Source organism: Mytilus galloprovincialis, chromosome 9 (genome assembly GCF_965363235.1).
Source record: "Mytilus galloprovincialis chromosome 9, xbMytGall1.hap1.1, whole genome shotgun sequence".
Lineage (NCBI taxonomy): Eukaryota > Metazoa > Mollusca > Bivalvia > Mytilida > Mytilidae > Mytilus > Mytilus galloprovincialis.
In genome coordinates, this window is record NC_134846.1 from 46,122,360 (window position 1) to 46,142,863 (window position 20,504).

Genomic DNA, 20,504 nt, shown 5'->3' on the forward strand with positions numbered 1-20,504 from the left:
GTCAAGAAATTAAAGACAATGCCATGGCAAAACACATAAAATGATATAAAAACAAACATCAGTATACAAAACAGCATAGAAAACCAAAGCCAGAGCAACACAAACTCCCACCCAAATTTTGAGGTGAATAAATGAGGCTCTTTAACCCCATAGTTACATGTATATAGATGATAATAGATAAAACAAATGTTTTATTATAACTCAACCAAATACCTTTTTTTAGTTTATATGTGTTATCAATTTCTAACTTTTCTCCTTGTTTCAACAGAAAAATGGAACGTCGCTTTCTTGTGATAGACAGCATACAGTTAATTCTAGTAGAACCAGATACAAAGAGACTTGGCTGGGGAGTTGTTAGATTTGCTGGATTCTTACAAGTAGGTTCTAAATGTTTTAACATGTATACAAATGTTCAGTTATTGTTTTAGATATAATTAAGTTATTTATCATACTTATAAATTTAGTTTACATAACTTTGATTTTTTTTTAATTTAAAGGCTTTTCTACTTCAGGAATATATAACCTTAGCTGTATTTGGCAAAACTTTTAGAAAATGTTGGTCCTCAATGCTCTCAACTTCGTACTTTATTTGGACTTTTAAACATTTTTAGAATCAAGGGTAACTGATGAGTCTTTTGAAGGCGAATGTGCGTCTGCCGCAATACAAAATTTCAATCCTAGTATCTATGAGTTAATTTATAACTGAAAATCCGAAATGTTTATACAAATGGTTTGATTTTAAAAGTTGAGTTTAAAATATCATTGGTATTAGGTCTTAATGGTTTGTTTATTTTTTTGCTAGATGCTGTAAGTAAGGGATTCTAAGGGAGTCTAATGTGCATATTGGTAGAATCAGAAAATAGGGAAAACCATTGAAAAGGATGTCTATTTTGATTATTTGATTGTTAACACTATTGTACATTTGGTGCTACAAACATGTTTTTTTCTATACTAAATTATTAAAATTTTCATTATTTTTGACATATGATCCTAACTTTTTATATTATTAGCATTCAAGTGACACATTTGATATAATCCAACCTTTGAGACTAATAAAAGATGTATCACAAAAAAGATGGTTATATAATCTTTTTTCTTTGATATCAATATAATAATGTATATTGTAACCTTATATGTCAATCCTGAAATTTGTATAAAAAAAAATTCTTCAGTAATTTTCAATAATTTTTTAAACAAGGATTTTTGTGAAAAGTAATAAATAAAGAGAACAACTGTATATAAGTGAGTAGTAATTGTTTTATACCAAAACAAAAGTTAAGCAACAACTTATTTTTCCATATTTTTTTTTCAAAAACAGGATGTTGTTAGTTGTTACCACTGGACTTTTATTACAAAAACACTAAATATGAATATCAAAGTAAATTTCTCATGCCTTATTAAACATAAAAACCATAGCATTAATAACCTAGCAACAGGTTATTACAACAACAATGTACCAACTACCAACACCTGACTCTTCATTCACTCTACCTAGATAAGATTCAAGTAATTGTGGATTCTTTTATTTTTGTGAGTACAAATTTTTGTGGATTGAGGCAAAATTGTATTTTTCTTTAATTTGCCAAAGTCTGTATACATTGTATATATGCATATAGAGAACTTGTACCTTGTTGAACAATTAAATTTACAGTTCAATTTTACTTGCTAAAACCCCAAAAATTGGTATTCCATCATGACATGAATTATACTTTGAATTCCTGAATCAACTTTTACCACGACAATTATATTCCATGAATGATTTATGAATCCACAGTAAATTTACTTAGCCCTGAATGTATTTGTAGGATGTAGAAGTGACAGGAGATAAGGATGACAGTCGATCGCTCCATATCACCATCCACAAACCTCCTAGTTCCCAGCATGCGAGACCACTTCCTCTTTTGTCAGGACGTTTTGTTTTCGATGATCACATAAGATGTATGGCTGCTAAGCAACGCTTGACAAAAGGAAGACTTAAAGCTCGTCAGCAAAAGATGATGATGATAGAAAGGCTTTTGGACATTCCAAATGATGGAGGTCAAAGATCAAGTACCCCCTCTGGTAGAAATAGACCCTACCCAGGTATGTTCATGGTATCCACTTTTTGAAATTTAAAAAAATTGGTTCTTAAAAGGTATGACAACTCAATGATGCACATGTATATGGCAAATTGAATAGATTTATATAGGCCCCACATGAACACCACCACAGATGCAACATGATAAGCAGGATTTGCTTTCCCTTTCCTGATCACCTGAGATCATCCCCAGTTTTGGTGGGGTTTGTGTTGCAAAGTCTTTATTTTTTATGTTGTGTTTTGTGTTCTATTGTTGTTTTTTTTTCCTTTTTGTCTTTTTTAGCCATGGCATTGTCAGTATTTTTTTTACTTTGAGTTTGAATGTCCCTCTGGTATCTTTTTCCTCTCTTTTTCATGAAATCTTTTTAAAGTTTAAAATCTTGAAAAATATTACAGTCAAACCTGGTTTAAAGGTAATATCTATTGAGCCAAGACCTGTTTTGTCAGATCACACTTGTTTGGATGTAGCAATACAAAGGCCACCACTCTTATAGTAGGATTTTTCTATGATCCCAAGTGAGACGTATGCACAGGTTTGACTGTATATGCATATTTTATTAATGTTATACCAGGAGACAATTATATCTGAAAAAGAAATTGATCATTTAACTTGACAAGTATTATAAATTCAGAAAAACTGCAATATTTTTATAAATGCGTTACTTGCAATGTTTTGTATCCGGTTTGCAATAAAAAAAAAAGCTCAAATTCAAATTTTTAGTAGTGACTTTTGACTTTCTATCCTAAATTTTATGCAATGGCAGTAATTATATTTTGCTTTTTTACCAGTGGTCAAGGATAAATGCACACAATGTTGATCGATTATTTGTGTTTACATACATGTTTTTTAAAGTACAGGTGTATTAAAAAAAAAGAATAATGGAATAATAAATAGGTATTTATATTTTCCTGGAAATTCCAATGGATTTTAAATTATTATGGTTGACCTATTTTTATAGACTTACAGAAAACCTCAACAATTATAGTTTTGTCACATTCAAAAGACTTGTTTTTTTAAAACCTTGTTATAGTGAGACATTTGAAAATGATCCTAATAATTAAAACTGCCCTTTATATTTGTTGTAATTGAATAATGCATGCCTTCTGTTGACCAAATAACCAAGTTTAAATGTTAAATAGATTATACTGACAGCTTTTATGAGAATTGTCAGATTAACATGCCATAAATATTCATATTATGTAAGGAAGCCACACATTTGACAGGTTCATTCCCTCTATTCCCACTTTTTATAAATCTGGTAAGAAAAGGTAAAATTTCATGTGGGAATAGAAGGAAAACTTGTGAAAACAAAGGATTATATTGTACAAACATTGTTTAATCAACTGTTAATTGACCAGACATGTTTTTTTTTTTATTAGAACAGGTAATAAGTTATTTTTGCATCTGTATGAATTCTGTTTTTTTTTAAACAAAATAAATAATGAAGTAAAGTTAAAAGTTTTCATCCATTATTTTATATCTTTGATTATTGGTCCAAGTAATTATATTTTAAAGTATAGAATATAGGAAAAATATATGCCGTTACTAACTAAACAATAGCGCCTGATGATAATAAGCCTGACCAGTTTCGGTCCTTCAAGGACCTTCTTCAGAGGCTGAATGGTTACTTGTGTTTTTGGATTCCTTATATAGTTTTCCATCGACGGTTGACAACCGGCGGTTCGGACTGATCCATTGTCCGTAACTAGGGTGATCAAGTGTAGACCGGCGGTTGTTTTAACCGGGGGTTGGGTTAACCGGCCGTGGTGTCAACCGGCCGTGGTGTAAACCGGCGGTTGTGTTAACCGGCGGTTGTGTTAACCGGCGGTTGTGTTAACCGGCCGTGGTGTCAACCGGCGGTTGTGTTAACCGGCCGTGGTGTCAACCGGCGGTTGTGTTAACCAACCATGGTATCAACCGGCGGTTGTGTTAACCGACAGTGGTATCAACCGGCGGTTGGTTTAACCGGCAGAACGGTTAACCGGTGGATTGGCTGACCGTTTAAGAGGTTGTTTCGTGGATGGGTAAACTGTCTCAAATACCGGAAATAGATTTATCCGGTGTTAAATAATCCCTAGTGCAAGTTTTTATGTGTAAGCTCGATAAAATTGATTAGTCTGAACTCACTTTGAGTATCTGAGACGTACTAAACGTGAGTGTGTATTAGTAACAACCAAAAACACAGATAAAAATAATAATAATAAATTTTATTATTATATAAATAACATAGCAAAAATACAAAATTTGAAAAGTAAAATATAAAAGTTATAAATACACAGGTTCAGAGCAATGTTGTTGTTTACTGATGTATCTACATACGTAGATTGCTGCCTTGATATGGCCCTTTGTATCCTCCTTTCTTTTATGTGTGTCAGGTTCACACGGTGGTGTGTGTCCTTTCCAACTAACTTCTTTAGGTAAGTTGGGCATTCACAAAAATACACAAAACTTTTGTGAATGGTTCACCACCAGGCAGACCAATAATCAGTGGCAACAACGGTCCTACTGAAAAAATCAGTAGCTTTGTAGATGAACATATCAAACCATTTGTACCTCTTATAAAGTCTTATGTTAAAGACACCTCTGACTTTATCAACAAGATCGAATGTATCAAAAATTTACCAGAAGGTACTATTTTAGCAACAATGGATGTAACCTCGTTATACACCAACATTCCAAACCAAGAGGGTTTGGTTTCCGTTGCCAAAAGCCTACATTCACACAAAGCGTCTTATCAAATATCCAACAAAGGACTATTAGAACTTCTTAAACTAGTCCTTCACTGCAACAATTTCACTTTTAACAATAGAACTTATCTACAAGTCGGAGGCACAGCCATGGGCACCAAAGTGGCTCCGTCTTGCTAATATCTTCATGGGACATCTAGAGGAGAAACTACTAAATGGATTCCCTCTTAAGCCATTCTTATACCTTAGGTTCATTGATGATATTTTCATTATTTGGACGCATGGTAAAGAATGGCTTAATAAATTCATACAACACATGAATTCTCAGCATAGAACAATCAAATTCACTGCTGAAATATCTGAAGAACAAGTTGTATTCTTAGACACTATCGTGAAATTCCGTAAAACGTTAGGCACAGTAGAGGTTGAACTATATACCAAACCCACTGATACTCATTCGTACCTCCACTACGATTCGGAACATCCAATACCATGCAAAAAAGCTGGACCCTATGGGCAGTTCCTTCGGGTGAAAAGAAACTGCACAAGTGATGCAGATTTTCGTAAACACTCGGCAACTTTGTTGAAATATTACAAATTCCGAGGCTACAATGAAACTCTTCTCAATACTAGCCGTATTAAAGCAGAAGCAAAAGACCGGAAAGCATTATTAAATCCAGTCAAAAAAGAAACCATTGGAGCCCACTGGTAAACATTTCAACCAGACAGGGCACAACATCCACCATATGTCTTTCGAAATCATCGAAGTCCTCTGGAACGATCCTAATGACCACACGTCGGACGTCCTTAGGAGTAAAAGAGAGGATTATTGGATCCTCCAACTCAGAGCGCTAAAACCCATTGGAATCAACAGTTTAGAGACTTCCAAATTTCAGTACACCACTCACTCTATTCTCTATATTTTAAAGTATACTTTAATTCCACATCTCAAGCCAACAGGAATTACCAAAAGCATTAAACTATCGTGTATTTAAAGTTACTTTGGAGTTTAAGAAATATTTATTTTGGATGATCGGCAGATATCCTTATTTCTTAAATTTGAAACTTTGAACATGAAATCTCCAATAGAAACTGGAAGATGGCAAAACATAGAAAGAGAAAACAGAAAATGTGTATTGTGTAATTCAGATGCCATTGGTGATGAATACCATTACATTTTTAATTGTTCAGCTTTCGATAATTGTAGAAAACATTGTATTGCATTTTACAATAGAACATAAAACAAAGACATTGAAGTTTTATGACTTAATGAATTCCCCAAAATGTACAGAACTGAACGAACTTTTAAAACTTATTAAGGAGATCAATAACTAATTGAATATTTCTGGGTGAACAATTGTGAATGCCTTTATCTACTTTCGTACATTATTTATTTATGTAATTGTATTGAAATATGTATAATTATCTCTATACCTTTCTGTAATTTGGTTTGTGAGAATAAAGATGTATATATAATATAAGATTATACTTGGTTATAATATTATTTACATGTATATCATGTTTATTATATTTAGTAAAGCAGACAATTTTTTAAAGTTACAAATTCAAAAATTTTAAAATAAATCTGACTCCAATCTATTTATCATAATTTTTCTTCATTTTTAAGTACAAATTCAAAAGTTTAAAAATAAATCTAACTCCGATGTATTTATCATAATTTTTCTTTATTTTTAAGTATTTATTTGATGAAAAAAGAAACATATTACAAATAAACAAGGTATTATACCTAAACAGTGTACCAAATATGTTATGCTTTAAAAAAAATACAGGTAAGTCTTTGGTGAAATTCTAATTAACCCTAATTGTTTTAAAAACGAATTATTTATCAAAACATCTATTGTTATTTGCAAGTGGGAATAGAAGGAATAGTATTTTTAAAAAGTGGGAATAGGAGGAAGACACCATTTGACATATTGTCTCTAGAAAATTCTATAGAGGTATTTTTGACAATAACTTTTCAGTTATTTAAATAAGACCTATTAACATCAGATTATTGTACAGTTTTTTCTAAAGATCAAAAAGATTTTTTTGTATAATTATTCTATAGAATTATGTAATAGAAATATTTTCAGGAAGGTTATAACTTTTTTTATCATATACTTAGTACAAAATACAGCTATTTTGTATATCTAATAAAGGTTGTTTTTCCAGTCTGTATCACCTACCCTGTATTGCATACCCCGTATCGCATACCCCGTATCGCATGGTAAAACCCGTATCGCATACCTTTTTTTTTTTTTTTTTTTTTTTTACATAAAGTTTTTTGGTTTTTTTTTTGCTTAAGAAAAAAATTTCCTCGAAATAGGTCATTTTTTTTAATGACGTCATTGTTTGGTATGTAACGTCACGAACGTCAAGTTTTCATATTGTATGTGACGTCACGAACATCAAGTTTGCATATTTTTTGGCACACTAAATGCAACTATAAAAAATACAAAACACTCAAATAAATACAATAATAAACAAAATATTTTTAAAACAGCAGCAGGCAAATGGTAAGGTAACCCAGGTGCTTTGTATAAGCAGTTATTTTAAGGCTTTGAACCAAGACAAAAGCAGAACTGAAGGTAACCCAGTGCTAATCTATCGGGATCAGAAAACAGTTCATATAATATAATACTCTTCTGTTGAAATATATGATAAAGCGTATAATACATGGCAAAATCCGTATCACATGCCGTATCACCCTCGACCAATATCATCCCTCGGGCCTAAAGGCCCTTGGGCTGATATTGATGTCTCGGGATGATACGACATATGATACGGATTTTGCCATGTATTATTCTCTATATAAAGTTTAATTGAGTACAAAATAAAAAAAAATAAAGTGCATAGAAGGGCAGTAATGATTTGAAAGAATACACAAACTTTTTGTTTCCTCGTCAGTGGATACCAAAGATATAAACTCTACCACTGCAATGATTAACCTGCGATATACATGTACTTTGAACACTTGGAATGATATCAATTTCTTCAATGATATGTAAACAATCCAAAGGCATACTTTTCCAATCTTTTCAAAGGATCTGTTAATAAAAGTCAATGCCTATGAATTTTTAAGACATATTAAATTTTAGTGTTGATGAGATGAGAAGAGGTTAATCAAAGATATATTATTAAAGTCAAACAATCTGTTTGGAAGATTATATATGTCAGTTAAGATTTTTGAAATATATATTCTAATCCATTGATTATGATATTTCTCTACTTGAAAAAGTTAAAGTTTTTGAGATGTTTAAATATGAAAATCAACTAATAATAATGTGTAAAATCTCTATTAAAATGTAAAATCACAAAAATACTGAACTCTGAGGAAAATTCGAAGCAGAAAGTCCCTTATCAAATGACAAAATCATCATAATTGTCAAAAATATGGGCACAGCATGAAGTGGTAAAATTTGTTTCTCTCGTGGTTCAAATCTAAATTACAATTATGATATTTTAAATAGATTTGGTCAGAAATCGCTTGCAAGCAAATTAGTAAACATATGTATTAACAAACGTGTATCTAGTGGGTGACAGATCAGGTTTAAATCAACAAAAAGTAAGAGAAAACTAATGTGTAGGTGTCTATCCCTACTCCTCCTTCAATTATTTCACGCTAAAAATGTATTAGTTATTATGTAGGTTGTCAATGGTACAATAGGAACACTTTTGATATTGGCACAGAAAGTTAGGTGTCATATAAGGTAATGAAGAAAAGGAGATGAGGGGAATGCATCAATCAGAGTGACACAAATATAAAAAAAGACATATAGTCAACTTACAGTTTTCACTAATAGACATATACAAATTGTCTATACAAATTATGCCTATAAATAGAAGAAAACATAAGAAATTTGGTAATATAAAGTTTGTCTGTTTTCTTTGAGTACTATTCGTTGTGTAAGAGACAATACTTTTATGATGAGTTCCCATTTTCATGATTTTGTTTGTTTTAACTTACATTCCCTGTGAGTCTATTTTTCACTATTTTTGTATTTTGTTAAATTTGAGGAATTCAGTGATATCCTACTATCTTACTGGCAGTCTATAGTATGTCCCCTTAAGAATATGAAAATTTATTTAAAACATGACATGATATTCCACATGTTATACTCATTTGCAAAAACAGAAGATGTTGTTTGCTTTGAACTGTTATTCCATTTAAATAAGATACTATATTTTATTTTATCATGTCATTAAAATAGTTTACTGACTTTTACAAAATATATATATTACAGTATGTATACAAGTACATATCACTTCAATGGCTTAATATATGGTTCTTGATTTGTTATGATTTTTAAATAGAGATTAATACATGGCCTTTTCCATATCAGCCTGGGTATCATCCCGAGACCCCCATATCAGCCCGAGACGGAGTCGAGGTGCTGATATGGGTCGAGGGATGAAACCCAGGCTGATATGGAAAAGGCCATGTATTAATCGCTTTATCATATACTTCCGACAATAGTTTTATGTAAATAAACTCATCACAGGACTAAATAAGGCAAATAAACAAATGCAATAACTAAAACAGTCAAAAACTTTATAAAGAAGTTAAATTATGAATCAAATATACTATAACTGTCCAACAACAGCATCACTACCTCCATATATATGTATCATAACATTTCCTATAGAGTCAGTTTGAAACATTGAAAATTTGGAAGAGTTTTATGATCATTATTACTCCATGTTTGTTGTACTATAAAATGATTCTTAATTGTCAATGGCATTTGTTAGCAAGTACTAAACTGGGGACAAAAGTTCCCGTAAATTTTGACGTCGTCATAAAAAATATCTGACGTCACAATGGAAAAGTAAACAATCGATACCAGAAACACCGAAAGTAACTTGCATGAGAAGCACTGTTATGGTTTTTTTGCACGAGACGCCCCTAATATGGGTTATCAGCCCGGGCTGATATGGGTTATCAGGCCAGTTGGGAAATTATGGCTTGTGTACTTCCGCTCATTACACATATGCAAAAGCTATCATATCAATGCTAAGTATATGATAAAATCTATTAATTCTGCATCAGTGAAATTCCATTCTTTTTTTTTACCAATACCTAACCTGAATTTTATGACAGTTTTGTTGTTTGCATATGTATATATTATATGTTGACAGCTGCTATTGTTTTGAAACTCGATCAGTATTGTTTAATTCCTTTATTTGATTTGCATGTAATTTTTAAATTACCATACTAATATCAATTTCAAAAAGTTGAATAACCTTATTACTTGCATGTTCTTTAAAGAAGAATTTATTGAAAGGTTGTTATTGTTATGAAAGAAATGTGTAATTATAATAAGACATAAATATAAAGAAGTAACATATCATAATCCCATAAATAGGACACATACACGAAAAGTATATGACATACATCTCTAAATTTCTTCAGTCCTTTTTGAATGTTTGAATATTTAACAGATTTTAATAAATTTATAGTTGAAAGCATGTTTCTTTTGAATAAAACTAGATCAACTGAAAAGCCTTGAAAATTGTTTAAGTAGTAATTTTAGAACTTTGCTATTGTTATTACTAGCATTTTGATATGACTCTCACTTTGTCAAGGAAAGTCAATGAACTTATGCATTAGGTTTCATCTAGTAAAGATGAGTATGAAACTGAAAAAAGTATATACAATTACATTGCCAGGTATTATTAATATCAGATAGTTCAGAGACATTGATACTCAAATTAATTGATGCATTTACCATAGAAATATATAGTTCCTATTAAATTAAGGAGATGTGGTATAATTGTCAATGAGACAACTATCCACCAAGTTCAAATGAAGTGGATGTAAGAAAATATAGACTTGTATTGGAAGATTGTATTAGCTTGTATTTGGGGATTTTTTTTCGCTTGTATTGGGTATTTTAGTTTGGTCTGATATTGTAATGAACAAAATGTGTTGGTAATAGATACTAATTAGCTTTTATTGAACTGGGTTTTAATCTATAAATCTGCAAGTAGTTATTTTCTATTGGTTTATTTTTCAGAAATATTGAAGCCATTTTTCTCATCTGACCTTCTCTATCGATGATTTTGATAGTAGCAATCCTCTTCTTGTGAGATTATATAAATGTTTGTGTATGGTAGAATGAATATTAAGTTCAATAACAATAATTGTTAATTGCTGCTTTAAGAGATACTGCACACACCAAAAAGATATCCAAACTCACTAGTTAAAAACAAACTGACCATCCCATGGCAAAAATTTAAAAAAAAAAAGATGAAAAGACAAACAACAGTATAGAAAACTTAAGACTGCATGAGGAACATAACATTCATGCTTTTCATGTATGCCATTCTTATTTTTATATTAGGATATATTACTGCTTCATATTTTTGCTTTATTACAATGACAAATTTCTTCCAAAGCCAAAGGATTTTTTAATCAAAAGCTTTTCTAGCTACTTTAAGTTTGTTAAATTTGCCATGATGTATTGTTGTCAGAGTTGAAAAGTTAAAGAGTTGGCCACATAAAAGAGTTTTTAAAGTTCAACCAGTAAATATAGGCAGCATTAGTTTACTGATGTTCTTATCTCATAAAATCAGGAAGAAGATTAAACTAACCAAGGAAAAAAAACAACAACTGGAGAAATTATATGAACTCTAAAAGTGATATGTTAAAAGGGTTAGATTCTATTGCTATGTTATGCTTGCATCACCAGCCCTGGAATTTACACTCAGCTATTTAGTCGATATCAGAAAAAGTACATAATCTGTAAAATTATATCATATTAGTTAAGAACTAAGACATTGAACTAATGTTGCTAGTGAATTGAGAAAGAGACACATTGTTGTGCGTATTTGCATATACAGAGGACGTATAACTAAGCTGTAAAATTAAACCTCTTCTAGAGTTTAACCTGCTTTCAAGTTTATTTTAATATTTGGATCCTATGTTTTAATTTAAACTAGCATAACAAACTTATCATAGATACCAGGATTAAAGTTAAGAAGTATGAGGTTAATGCAAAGAGATGTTTGAAGTTAAGAACTGGTAATGCTATAAAATCCTATCGAAGAAGGGTGAGAAAAAAAGAACATACATGGAACGCCTCTTCATCTAAATATGCCCCTCACATTTGTCCTGTATTCCAATGTGCATTGTAATAGCCCAGAGGGAAATCATTACTTTTACTAAGTTCATTTTTTTTATCAGAAGTTGAATCTAGGGCACTAGGTGACAATATTTTGATTAGAGTTTGATCTTTCAACTATTTGTTTATGTTTATATTGAAATAAGACAGAGACACACTTTAAATTTTACTGTCACTAGAGATTAACGTTAGAAATGTATGCTATCTAAAACTTGGGGTATTATATTTTTTATCAACTGACAAAGTGACTGATTGGAGTTATTTTCGTAAGGTGTCCAGTTTATAGGTCTTAATATTTTCTTTATCGCTTTTGAAGCAACTAGACTTGTTGGAGCCAGCATTAATCCTAGTTATTTTATTGATACTTAATTCTAAAATTCGTAAACAAAATTATCATATGTTTAAATTATAGAATATATTTTGATACATACATACAACAAACAAGAGTTGGAATTGCCACTACTAATTTATCAGCAGTTTCAAAGCTTTGGAGTAAAAACTGGTTAAAAGAATTGACTGAAGATTGTCCATTCGTGTGTTTTGTCATTTGAGTTTGCCATTTGATTAGGGACTTTACGATTGAATTTACCTCGAAGTTCAGTATTTTTGTGATTTTACTTTTGTCTACCCAACCATTAGATATTTTTATACGACCGCAAATTTTGAAAAAATTTTCGTCGTATATTGCTATCACGTTGGCGTCGGCGTCGTCGTCGTCGTCGTCCGGCGTCCGAATACTTTTAGTTTTCGCACTCTAACTTTAGTAAAAGTGAATGGAAATCTATGAAATTTTAACACAAGGTTTATGACCACAAAAGGAAGGTTGGTATTGATTTTGGGAGTTTTGGTCCCAACATTTTAGGAATTAGGGGCCAAAAAGGGCCCAAATAAGCATTTTCTTGGTTTTCGCACTATAACTTTAGTTTAAGTTAATAGAAATCTAGGAAATTTTGACACAAGGTTTATGACCACAAAAGAACGGTTGGGATTGATTTTGGGAGTTTTGGTCTCAACAGTTTAGGAATTAGGGGCCAAAAAAGGGCCCAAATAAGCATTATTCTTGGTTTTCGCACAATAACATTAGTTTAAGTAAATAGAAATCAATGAAATTTAAACACAATGTTAATGACTACAAAAGGAAGGTTGGTATTGATTTTGGGAGTTTATGTCCCAACAGTTTAGGAATTAGGGGCCAAAAAGGGACCCAAATAAGCATTTTTCTTGGTTTTCGCACCATAACGTTAGTATAAGTAAATAGAAATCTATGAAATTTAAACACAAGGTTTATGACCATAAAAGAAAGGTTGGGTTTGATTTTGGGAGTTTTGGTCCCAACATAATAAGGGGCCCAAAGGGTCCAAAATTAAACTTTTGTTTGATTTCATCAAAATTGAATAATTGGGGTTCTTTGATATGCTGAATCTAACTGTCATGACTGTGTATGTAGATTCTTAACTTTTGGTCCCGTTTTCAAATTGGTCTACATTAAGGTCCAAAGGGTTTTCAAGTTGGTCCAAATCGGGGTCCAAAATTAAACTTTGTTTGATTTCATCAAAAATTGAATAAATGGGGTTCTTTGATATTCCAAATCTAACTGTGTATGTAGATTCTTCATTTTTGGTCCTGTTTTCAAATTGGTCTACACTAAAGTCAAAAGGGTCCAAAATTAAACTTAGTCTGATTTTAACAAAAATTGAAATCTTGAAGTTCTTTGATATGCTGAATCCAAAAATGTACTTAGATTTTTTATTATGGGCCCAGTTTTCAAGTTGGTCCAAATCAGGATCTAAAATTATTATATTAAGTATTGTGTAATAGCAAGTCTTTTCAATTGCACAGTATTGCGCAATGGCAAGAAATATCTAATTGCACAATATTGTGAAATATCAAATTTTTTTTTAATTAGAGTTATCTTTCTTTGTCCAGAATAGTAAGCAAGAAATATCTAATTGCAAAATATTGTGCAATAGCAAGATTTTTTTTTTAATTGGAGTTATCTTTCTTTGTCCAGAATCAACTTAAATCTTTGTTATATACAATATACAATGTATATTCACTTTTTACTACCAACTGATAAATTAAAATAATCTTTACCATTCAGTGATAACAAGCAGTTTTTTTACATCTTAATATTTTATGATGTATTTAAATGAGTAGTTATTGTTGCAAACTCCATTAGAAATTTTAATTGAGATTAGTTTTGGAATAAGGGAAAGGGGGATGTGATTAAAAAAATTGGGTTCAATTTTTCTCATTTGAAATTTCATAAATAAAAAAGAAAATTTCTTCAAACATTTTTTTGAGAGGATTAATATTCAACAGCATAGTGAATTGCTCTAAGAGAAACAAAAATTTTAAGTTCATTAGAACACATTCATTCTGTGTCAGAAACCTATGCTGTGTCAACTATTTAATCACAATCCAAATTTAGAGCTGAATCCAGCTTGAATGTTGTGTCCATACTTGCCCTAACCGTTCAGGGTTCAACCTCTGCGGTCGTATAAAGCTACGCCCTGCGGAGCATCTGGTTATATTTATAATTCAAGCAACCACCATTCTTGTTTATAAAAAAGCATAATATGAGGAGTTTCGGTTTATTTTAATTTTTCTTCAAACATGTTCATGGAGCAAGTCTGGTGAACATAACTTGAACACTTTATCCATAGGGCATTAGCTCTACTGCATCATTTATAAAAGGAGAATTTAGTTAATAACAAATCTATTCTTTTCACCTTTGGTATTAACACTAAAAAGTAAATTAACATCTCTTATCTTAAAACTAGATAGATAAACCTTACAAAATTTTAAATAAAAAAAGAATGATATTTAGCCTTGTCGTCTATTTATCTTCTCAAAGGTGTTTTCTACCATTCTTCCTCCAATAAATGAGGGCCTTCGTAAATGTTGTGATGAGGAATATCTTCGTGGAGAAGTATGCTGATTCCAACAACAAATATATAGATGGTGATATCAACAAATTGCGGGACATTTTGGTCGATAATAGATCTGTTGAGTTTGTTGGATTAAAATTTCAACAAATAGCCGTTATTTCAATGGTTACGAAGTATGCATTCCTCCTGGCTGACTGGTCAGGTGTTATCATACCCTTTGGAACGAAACGTTAACCAATATTTTCATCAAACTAGTAGTTGTACAGCAGCCGTCCTGGTAAACTTTAATATTCATTATGAACAGTAAGTCATTCCAGTATACATACACTTTCCTTTTTAGCCGATTCCTTAGTATATATAGAAAACTTATTTGATGCATGCAGCTACTCTAATCCCCCAGTGCCAGTTTTCAAAACCAATGCTCATTACAAACTATCTAAAATATGTATCATCTTTGTTAGTGGCCTGTGTATGGAAGCAATATTTATTACAATAGAAACATACATAGTACTTTCAAAAACCGTATTTGATGTTTTACAAATATCAATCTATATAAATTCTCCTCATCTGCTTTCGAAAAAAATCTATAACAACGAAAGTATTCATCTTTTGAACTTGACATATCTTACTCCAACACATTCAAGGAATAAGGGTTTTACAGGTCTAATATTTAAAAAAAAAAAATAGTCGGAAGCAGTTATATTAATTTAGAAATTTGTTTTTTTAAATATTTTAACCGATGTTCTTATCCGTCTCTGAGTGAGTTATTGATATAAACGCTAATTATAAGACAAGAATGACAATCTTGTTTATTACTTCTAATGATTCTTCAGTGAAAATTACATTTTAAATCATGATGCTGAAATGTTTAAAGGCATTCCATAGACATATTGATTCAATAAGACCAACTTCGTAAAAATCGACTTTTACGATTTCTTGGAAGAATTTAAACGTTATCCAGACAAATGTTACTTGGCACAATTTGCTTTTCGTGGAACACTGCTAGATCCAAAACTGTGGAGGTTAGAAGTCTTAAAAAAATCCATTGACGTCAAACCCAACTATTCCTTTGTTGAATTTGTCGATTGCCTTTATACCATTAGCAGATAGCTAGAGCATTTTAGAATTTGCAAATTTTATATTTATGAAAGTAGTTTTCCGATGTCAGGTAGAAATATTTTGAGAATAAGTAAACATGTGAGTTTGAATGATGTCTCTTTGTTATCTGTCGCTTCTCTTATAAAGATAGTTTCCCATTGATCTAATTTAAATCTTAGTTATTTCCCTTGCCTGCCAATTAGAATGACAAACTGGTTGATTATCTTATTTTACTACCCTTAAATACGCAGATAGTCTGAAAGAATATCCTTAGTTGTGAATTATGCATGACCTAAACAAATGAACATTGATCCCCGAAATATGAAAAAACAGGTTTCTTAAGCCGAACGATTCAGAGATTGTCCGATTGCCCTTTATCGTCGACTCCTGACAAAGTAAATCCCGCTCAAATTTTTGAAAGAGGAATATTATCATCAAGAGGCTACCAGAGCGACAGCAAACCGGATTTATTAACATTTATTTGTGTCCTGTAGACTCAGTATGTATTTTGTAATCGTAGAAACATCCTTTCATTGTAACCTAAAATAGACGTAGCAGGACACATTCAGTAACAATTTGGTTTCTCCTTGTTAAGAATGTCTGTAATCTAGCACATGTAAAAGCATCGCTATGTACATTTTAATGATCTGTTTCAGCACGCACGAAAAACTAAATCTCACACAGTCTGCAATTAACTTAGTTGAAATAGTCCGATTTTTTTTAATTTAAATTCATTTATACATGAATGAGTGGCTTAATTTAATCGATGAAGAAAGGGGTTAATGTAAGAAAAATCCATAGCATTCAGATTCAATTTTGTGTTTCCTTTCAAATATTTGTTATATTCCTAGGCCATCTTGTTATATATATAGCCTCAACTTTTTCCTTCGAATGTGAATGAGAAAACTTGTGTTGCATTTCTAAGTTTGTCGAAAAATGGGATTTTATCATTTTTGTAGGATCAAGAGGGATAAAAGTAAGATATTTGCGGATATATTTGTCAGTTAAATAATTTTTTGGGGTTTATATAATGCTATGATGTCGTCCAAATCGTCGTCCTCGTAGTTGTCCGAAGACACATTTGGTTTCCGGACAATAACTTTAGTTTAAGTTAATGGATATCTAGGAAATTTTACAAGAAGGTTCCTTACCACAAAAGGAAGGTTGTAATGGATTTTGGGGGTTATGGTACCACCAGTTAAGCAAAAAGGGGCCAGTTGTTTTCGGACAATTACTTGTGTGCACGTGTATGGATCTTTTTGACATAACAAGGTTCGGTATCACAATGGGAATGCTCGGATTTAGTTTGGGGGTAATTGCCCCAAACATTCAGGAATTAAGGGCAAAAAAGCGGAAAAACAAAAGTTTTACTAGATTCCAGACTATAAAGTGTATGAATCATCAGGTTTATTATTTGTTTGATACAAATATTCGTGGGTTTCGTTGATGGGTATAGATTTACGACGGTTTTCAATGTAAAACATGATAAATATTTTCTATAGTTTCGTATTCAGACTTTTCAAAACCAGGATATAGAATATTATTTCACGAAAATTGGTATCCTATAAAAAAATGAATTCTTACGATATCAAATAAGAATTATAAATGAAAGTTATTTATCTGGTCGCAGGGTTCGAAACTAATGTAGTACTACCTAACTTTAAAACAAAATGAATGAGACATCACTGACCCTTTACTTTGTTTTAATTATCCGGTAGTTTGAGACCGTTTTAAAAATTCCTAACGGTATGTGATATGATCATGCTTCTATCATTCAATTCTAAGCCCAAATGAACAGATTCATATATAATGTATGTGACTGTATACAAAGTTGGATACTAGGATTGGTCGTAACGAATATATGTCGGTCTGAATTGCTTAAAAAGGCACTGTCCTCAATTTCATGAGTAAGTTGGACAAATTTTAAGGATTCATTTCGGATAAACAATAGATGTTTAGAACTTGACACATGGGCCATTACGTCATTCATTACTCCAGAGTGCTTGTGAAGTGTTAGAGCTTAACATGTTGACAATATATACATATGACAGGTTGATATTTATTGTTCTTTGAACTTAATTTTAGGAGTAGGATCATTTCACCTTACTCTGAGGTCGTATAACCTCCTTGCGCTTAGTTTCGGATTATATTTAATATAATTAAATGATTGATTGGTGAAACAGGCTAGCTAATTTCTAGTGACAGGGTGTTAATTTAAAGAAAAGAAAAGCAGTGTTATTCTTACTATCTGGTTCAATGATATTTTCTGTTTCACGAAAGTTTTGGGAAATTAAAACAACTTATTATCAGACACACAAGTATAATATAGTTTACTTCAATGTGAACAGATATGCATACGAAAATTGTATAAGCTTTTCCACCTGAAGCTTTCTTAGGTGATTTTGAATTCCTCCAAATTTCCCTTTAAAAAAAATAGAATTGAACGTTAACGGTTCTTCAAATCTTTAACAATTGGATAAAAGATACCATTGAGTTGGCATTTTCATGAGTATATGTATGCCTTTCTTAAGAAGATGGTATCCTGATTTAAGTCGTTTGTCCTTCTAACCATTATTTTTTTACTCGACATATTCCTTGCAACGTTTTTGTGAATACCATGAAGTTTGGAAGTAAGTATTATATGTATGAGTTGAAAGGTGCAATAGATTTTCAAATATTATGATTACCAACACGCAAATGTCATCTTAATTTGTACAAGAAATCATCATACGGACATAAAACTGGGGTAAAACAATATTCTATATAGGGCAGCAAAGAAAACTAAAGACTAAAGAACTTATCAATGTTCAGCCAAATTGACGAAAGACAGTTTTGTGTCATCATTTCCACCAACAGTGTTCAACTGAGGTCTTTCAAAATGCACAGAACGATTAGATTGTCTATGTCCTTCGTTTTTATAGAGTTACTTGAGGATCTTTTCACACTTTTCAAGATTTGGGAATTTTATCTTAATCGTTCCTCATGAAAATTGAAAATATAAAACACCAAAAAAAATATTTTTCTGCTGAAGCTACTGCTCCTTATTATTTTTTATATGTGAAAGAAGATAACTACATTCAGAGACATGTTTATTATTTATAATTTCATATTGTATTATATGTCTCTGCTGCAGTTCAGTAATAATTTTGATAGTTTGCTTTATATGGTTGATGTAAAATACGATTTTTAGAAGATTTGAAGTCTGAATAAATTAATATACTCTTAATTTATATTCTTTTAATCAAAACAACAACTTTGAATATTGAAGTAAAATAATAATACTGTTGCAGATGTTTGACTCACATATTCAATCAGAATAATTTAACTAGAGTGTAACAATTATGATGTTTTGGATGTAGGCCAACGGCCCTGTTAAACTCAATCACTAGCTAGTTGTGTCATAACACGGAGATGATTACACTTCCTAGAACAGTATGCAAATTAGTTCTGGGAAAACTTTAAATGTTGTATAATATTTGTTTTGATATCTAAATCAGCTGATTTGTAAATTTAGAATGATAGGTTTAGAAAATGTTTTTAAATTTGTTTAATTTAAAGTAAATTGTTTATTCTTACATTAAGAGAGAAAAACAATGTTTCAGATGAAAAATTGCCTTTCTAGAAAAATTTGATCTTATGTCTGGTTTCTTAATAAATTTGTAATAATAAACTAAGTAGCTGGCCATTAACAATTTTTCAGTATAAAATGCTAGAAAATTTTATTAACATACACAACAACAAAAAAGCTATTTAAGAAATATATTTGAATACAATTTATCACTATGGTTTCGGCAGTAAAAAATGGAGTCACATATGATCAGAACGACTTCGTTCTTTATAACTTCACAATATTATTTAGTTTTAAAGAAAAAATTCTCAATTATAATTTTGTTTAAACTATACTTAAAATAAATTGTACGATGAAATATATTTGTATATTAGTATATAAGCAATTTTTAATTCGGAGTTTTGATAGTTTAGGAGTGGGGTACTTTTCTTTTTGCATTTGGTACGTTAAAATATAAATATCTTGCTTATTGAATAAACTTCATTTCTTTGGGAGAAATACAATCTTTTTATAAATTTGCATATTAATTGAATTTGATAATTTTTAAATGATTTATTTTTTACTCAGGTCAAAGAGTTTAATTATTATGAAATGCCATAAATATCGCAGGTAAAGCAATAAACATTGAACAGAGAAAGACATGAAATACGAAAAAATACGAATCGACACTATATTATATGGATTTTTTAGAGGGAAAGTGAACTCGACTATTAAATTTTGCTAATAGCTTAGATTATTTTATTTTATTTTGGAAGCATTAAACGTGAATTTTTAGTGAGGTACGTTTTCATCATTTCTCTATTTCGACAATGGCATTGTGTGATTAACTTTAGCCTGGGATCCTGCCGTTTTGCACAACAGTTGTGTTAGTATGCCCGGCTAGATTAACTTTTGCAAATGACTATTGAATGTTGCCTTGTATTTTCTCCCTCAAGTTCATATGTATTTCCTAGCTTAAAGGAAATTATTTGAAACAACTTCTTGTTACGTTGAACAGAACATAAAAAATGGCTTGAAAGTAATATATTTTAACACAATTATATCATGAAAGAAAAAAGATG

General features: G+C 31.0%; 1 protein-coding gene across 2 annotated transcripts in view; it reads left to right on the forward strand.

Moving 5' to 3' along the window:
• The window catches only part of LOC143045113 (protein CLEC16A-like), a 140,391-nt gene that overhangs the window by 115,029 nt on the left and 4,858 nt on the right, over window positions 1-20,504 (forward strand). For both annotated transcript variants that reach the window (XM_076217433.1, XM_076217434.1), the window contains exons 21-22: window positions 269-377; window positions 1,806-2,082. In XM_076217433.1, the coding sequence (XP_076073548.1) occupies window positions 269-377; window positions 1,806-2,082 (386 nt within the window). The remainder of the gene's footprint in view (window positions 1-268; window positions 378-1,805; window positions 2,083-20,504) is intronic.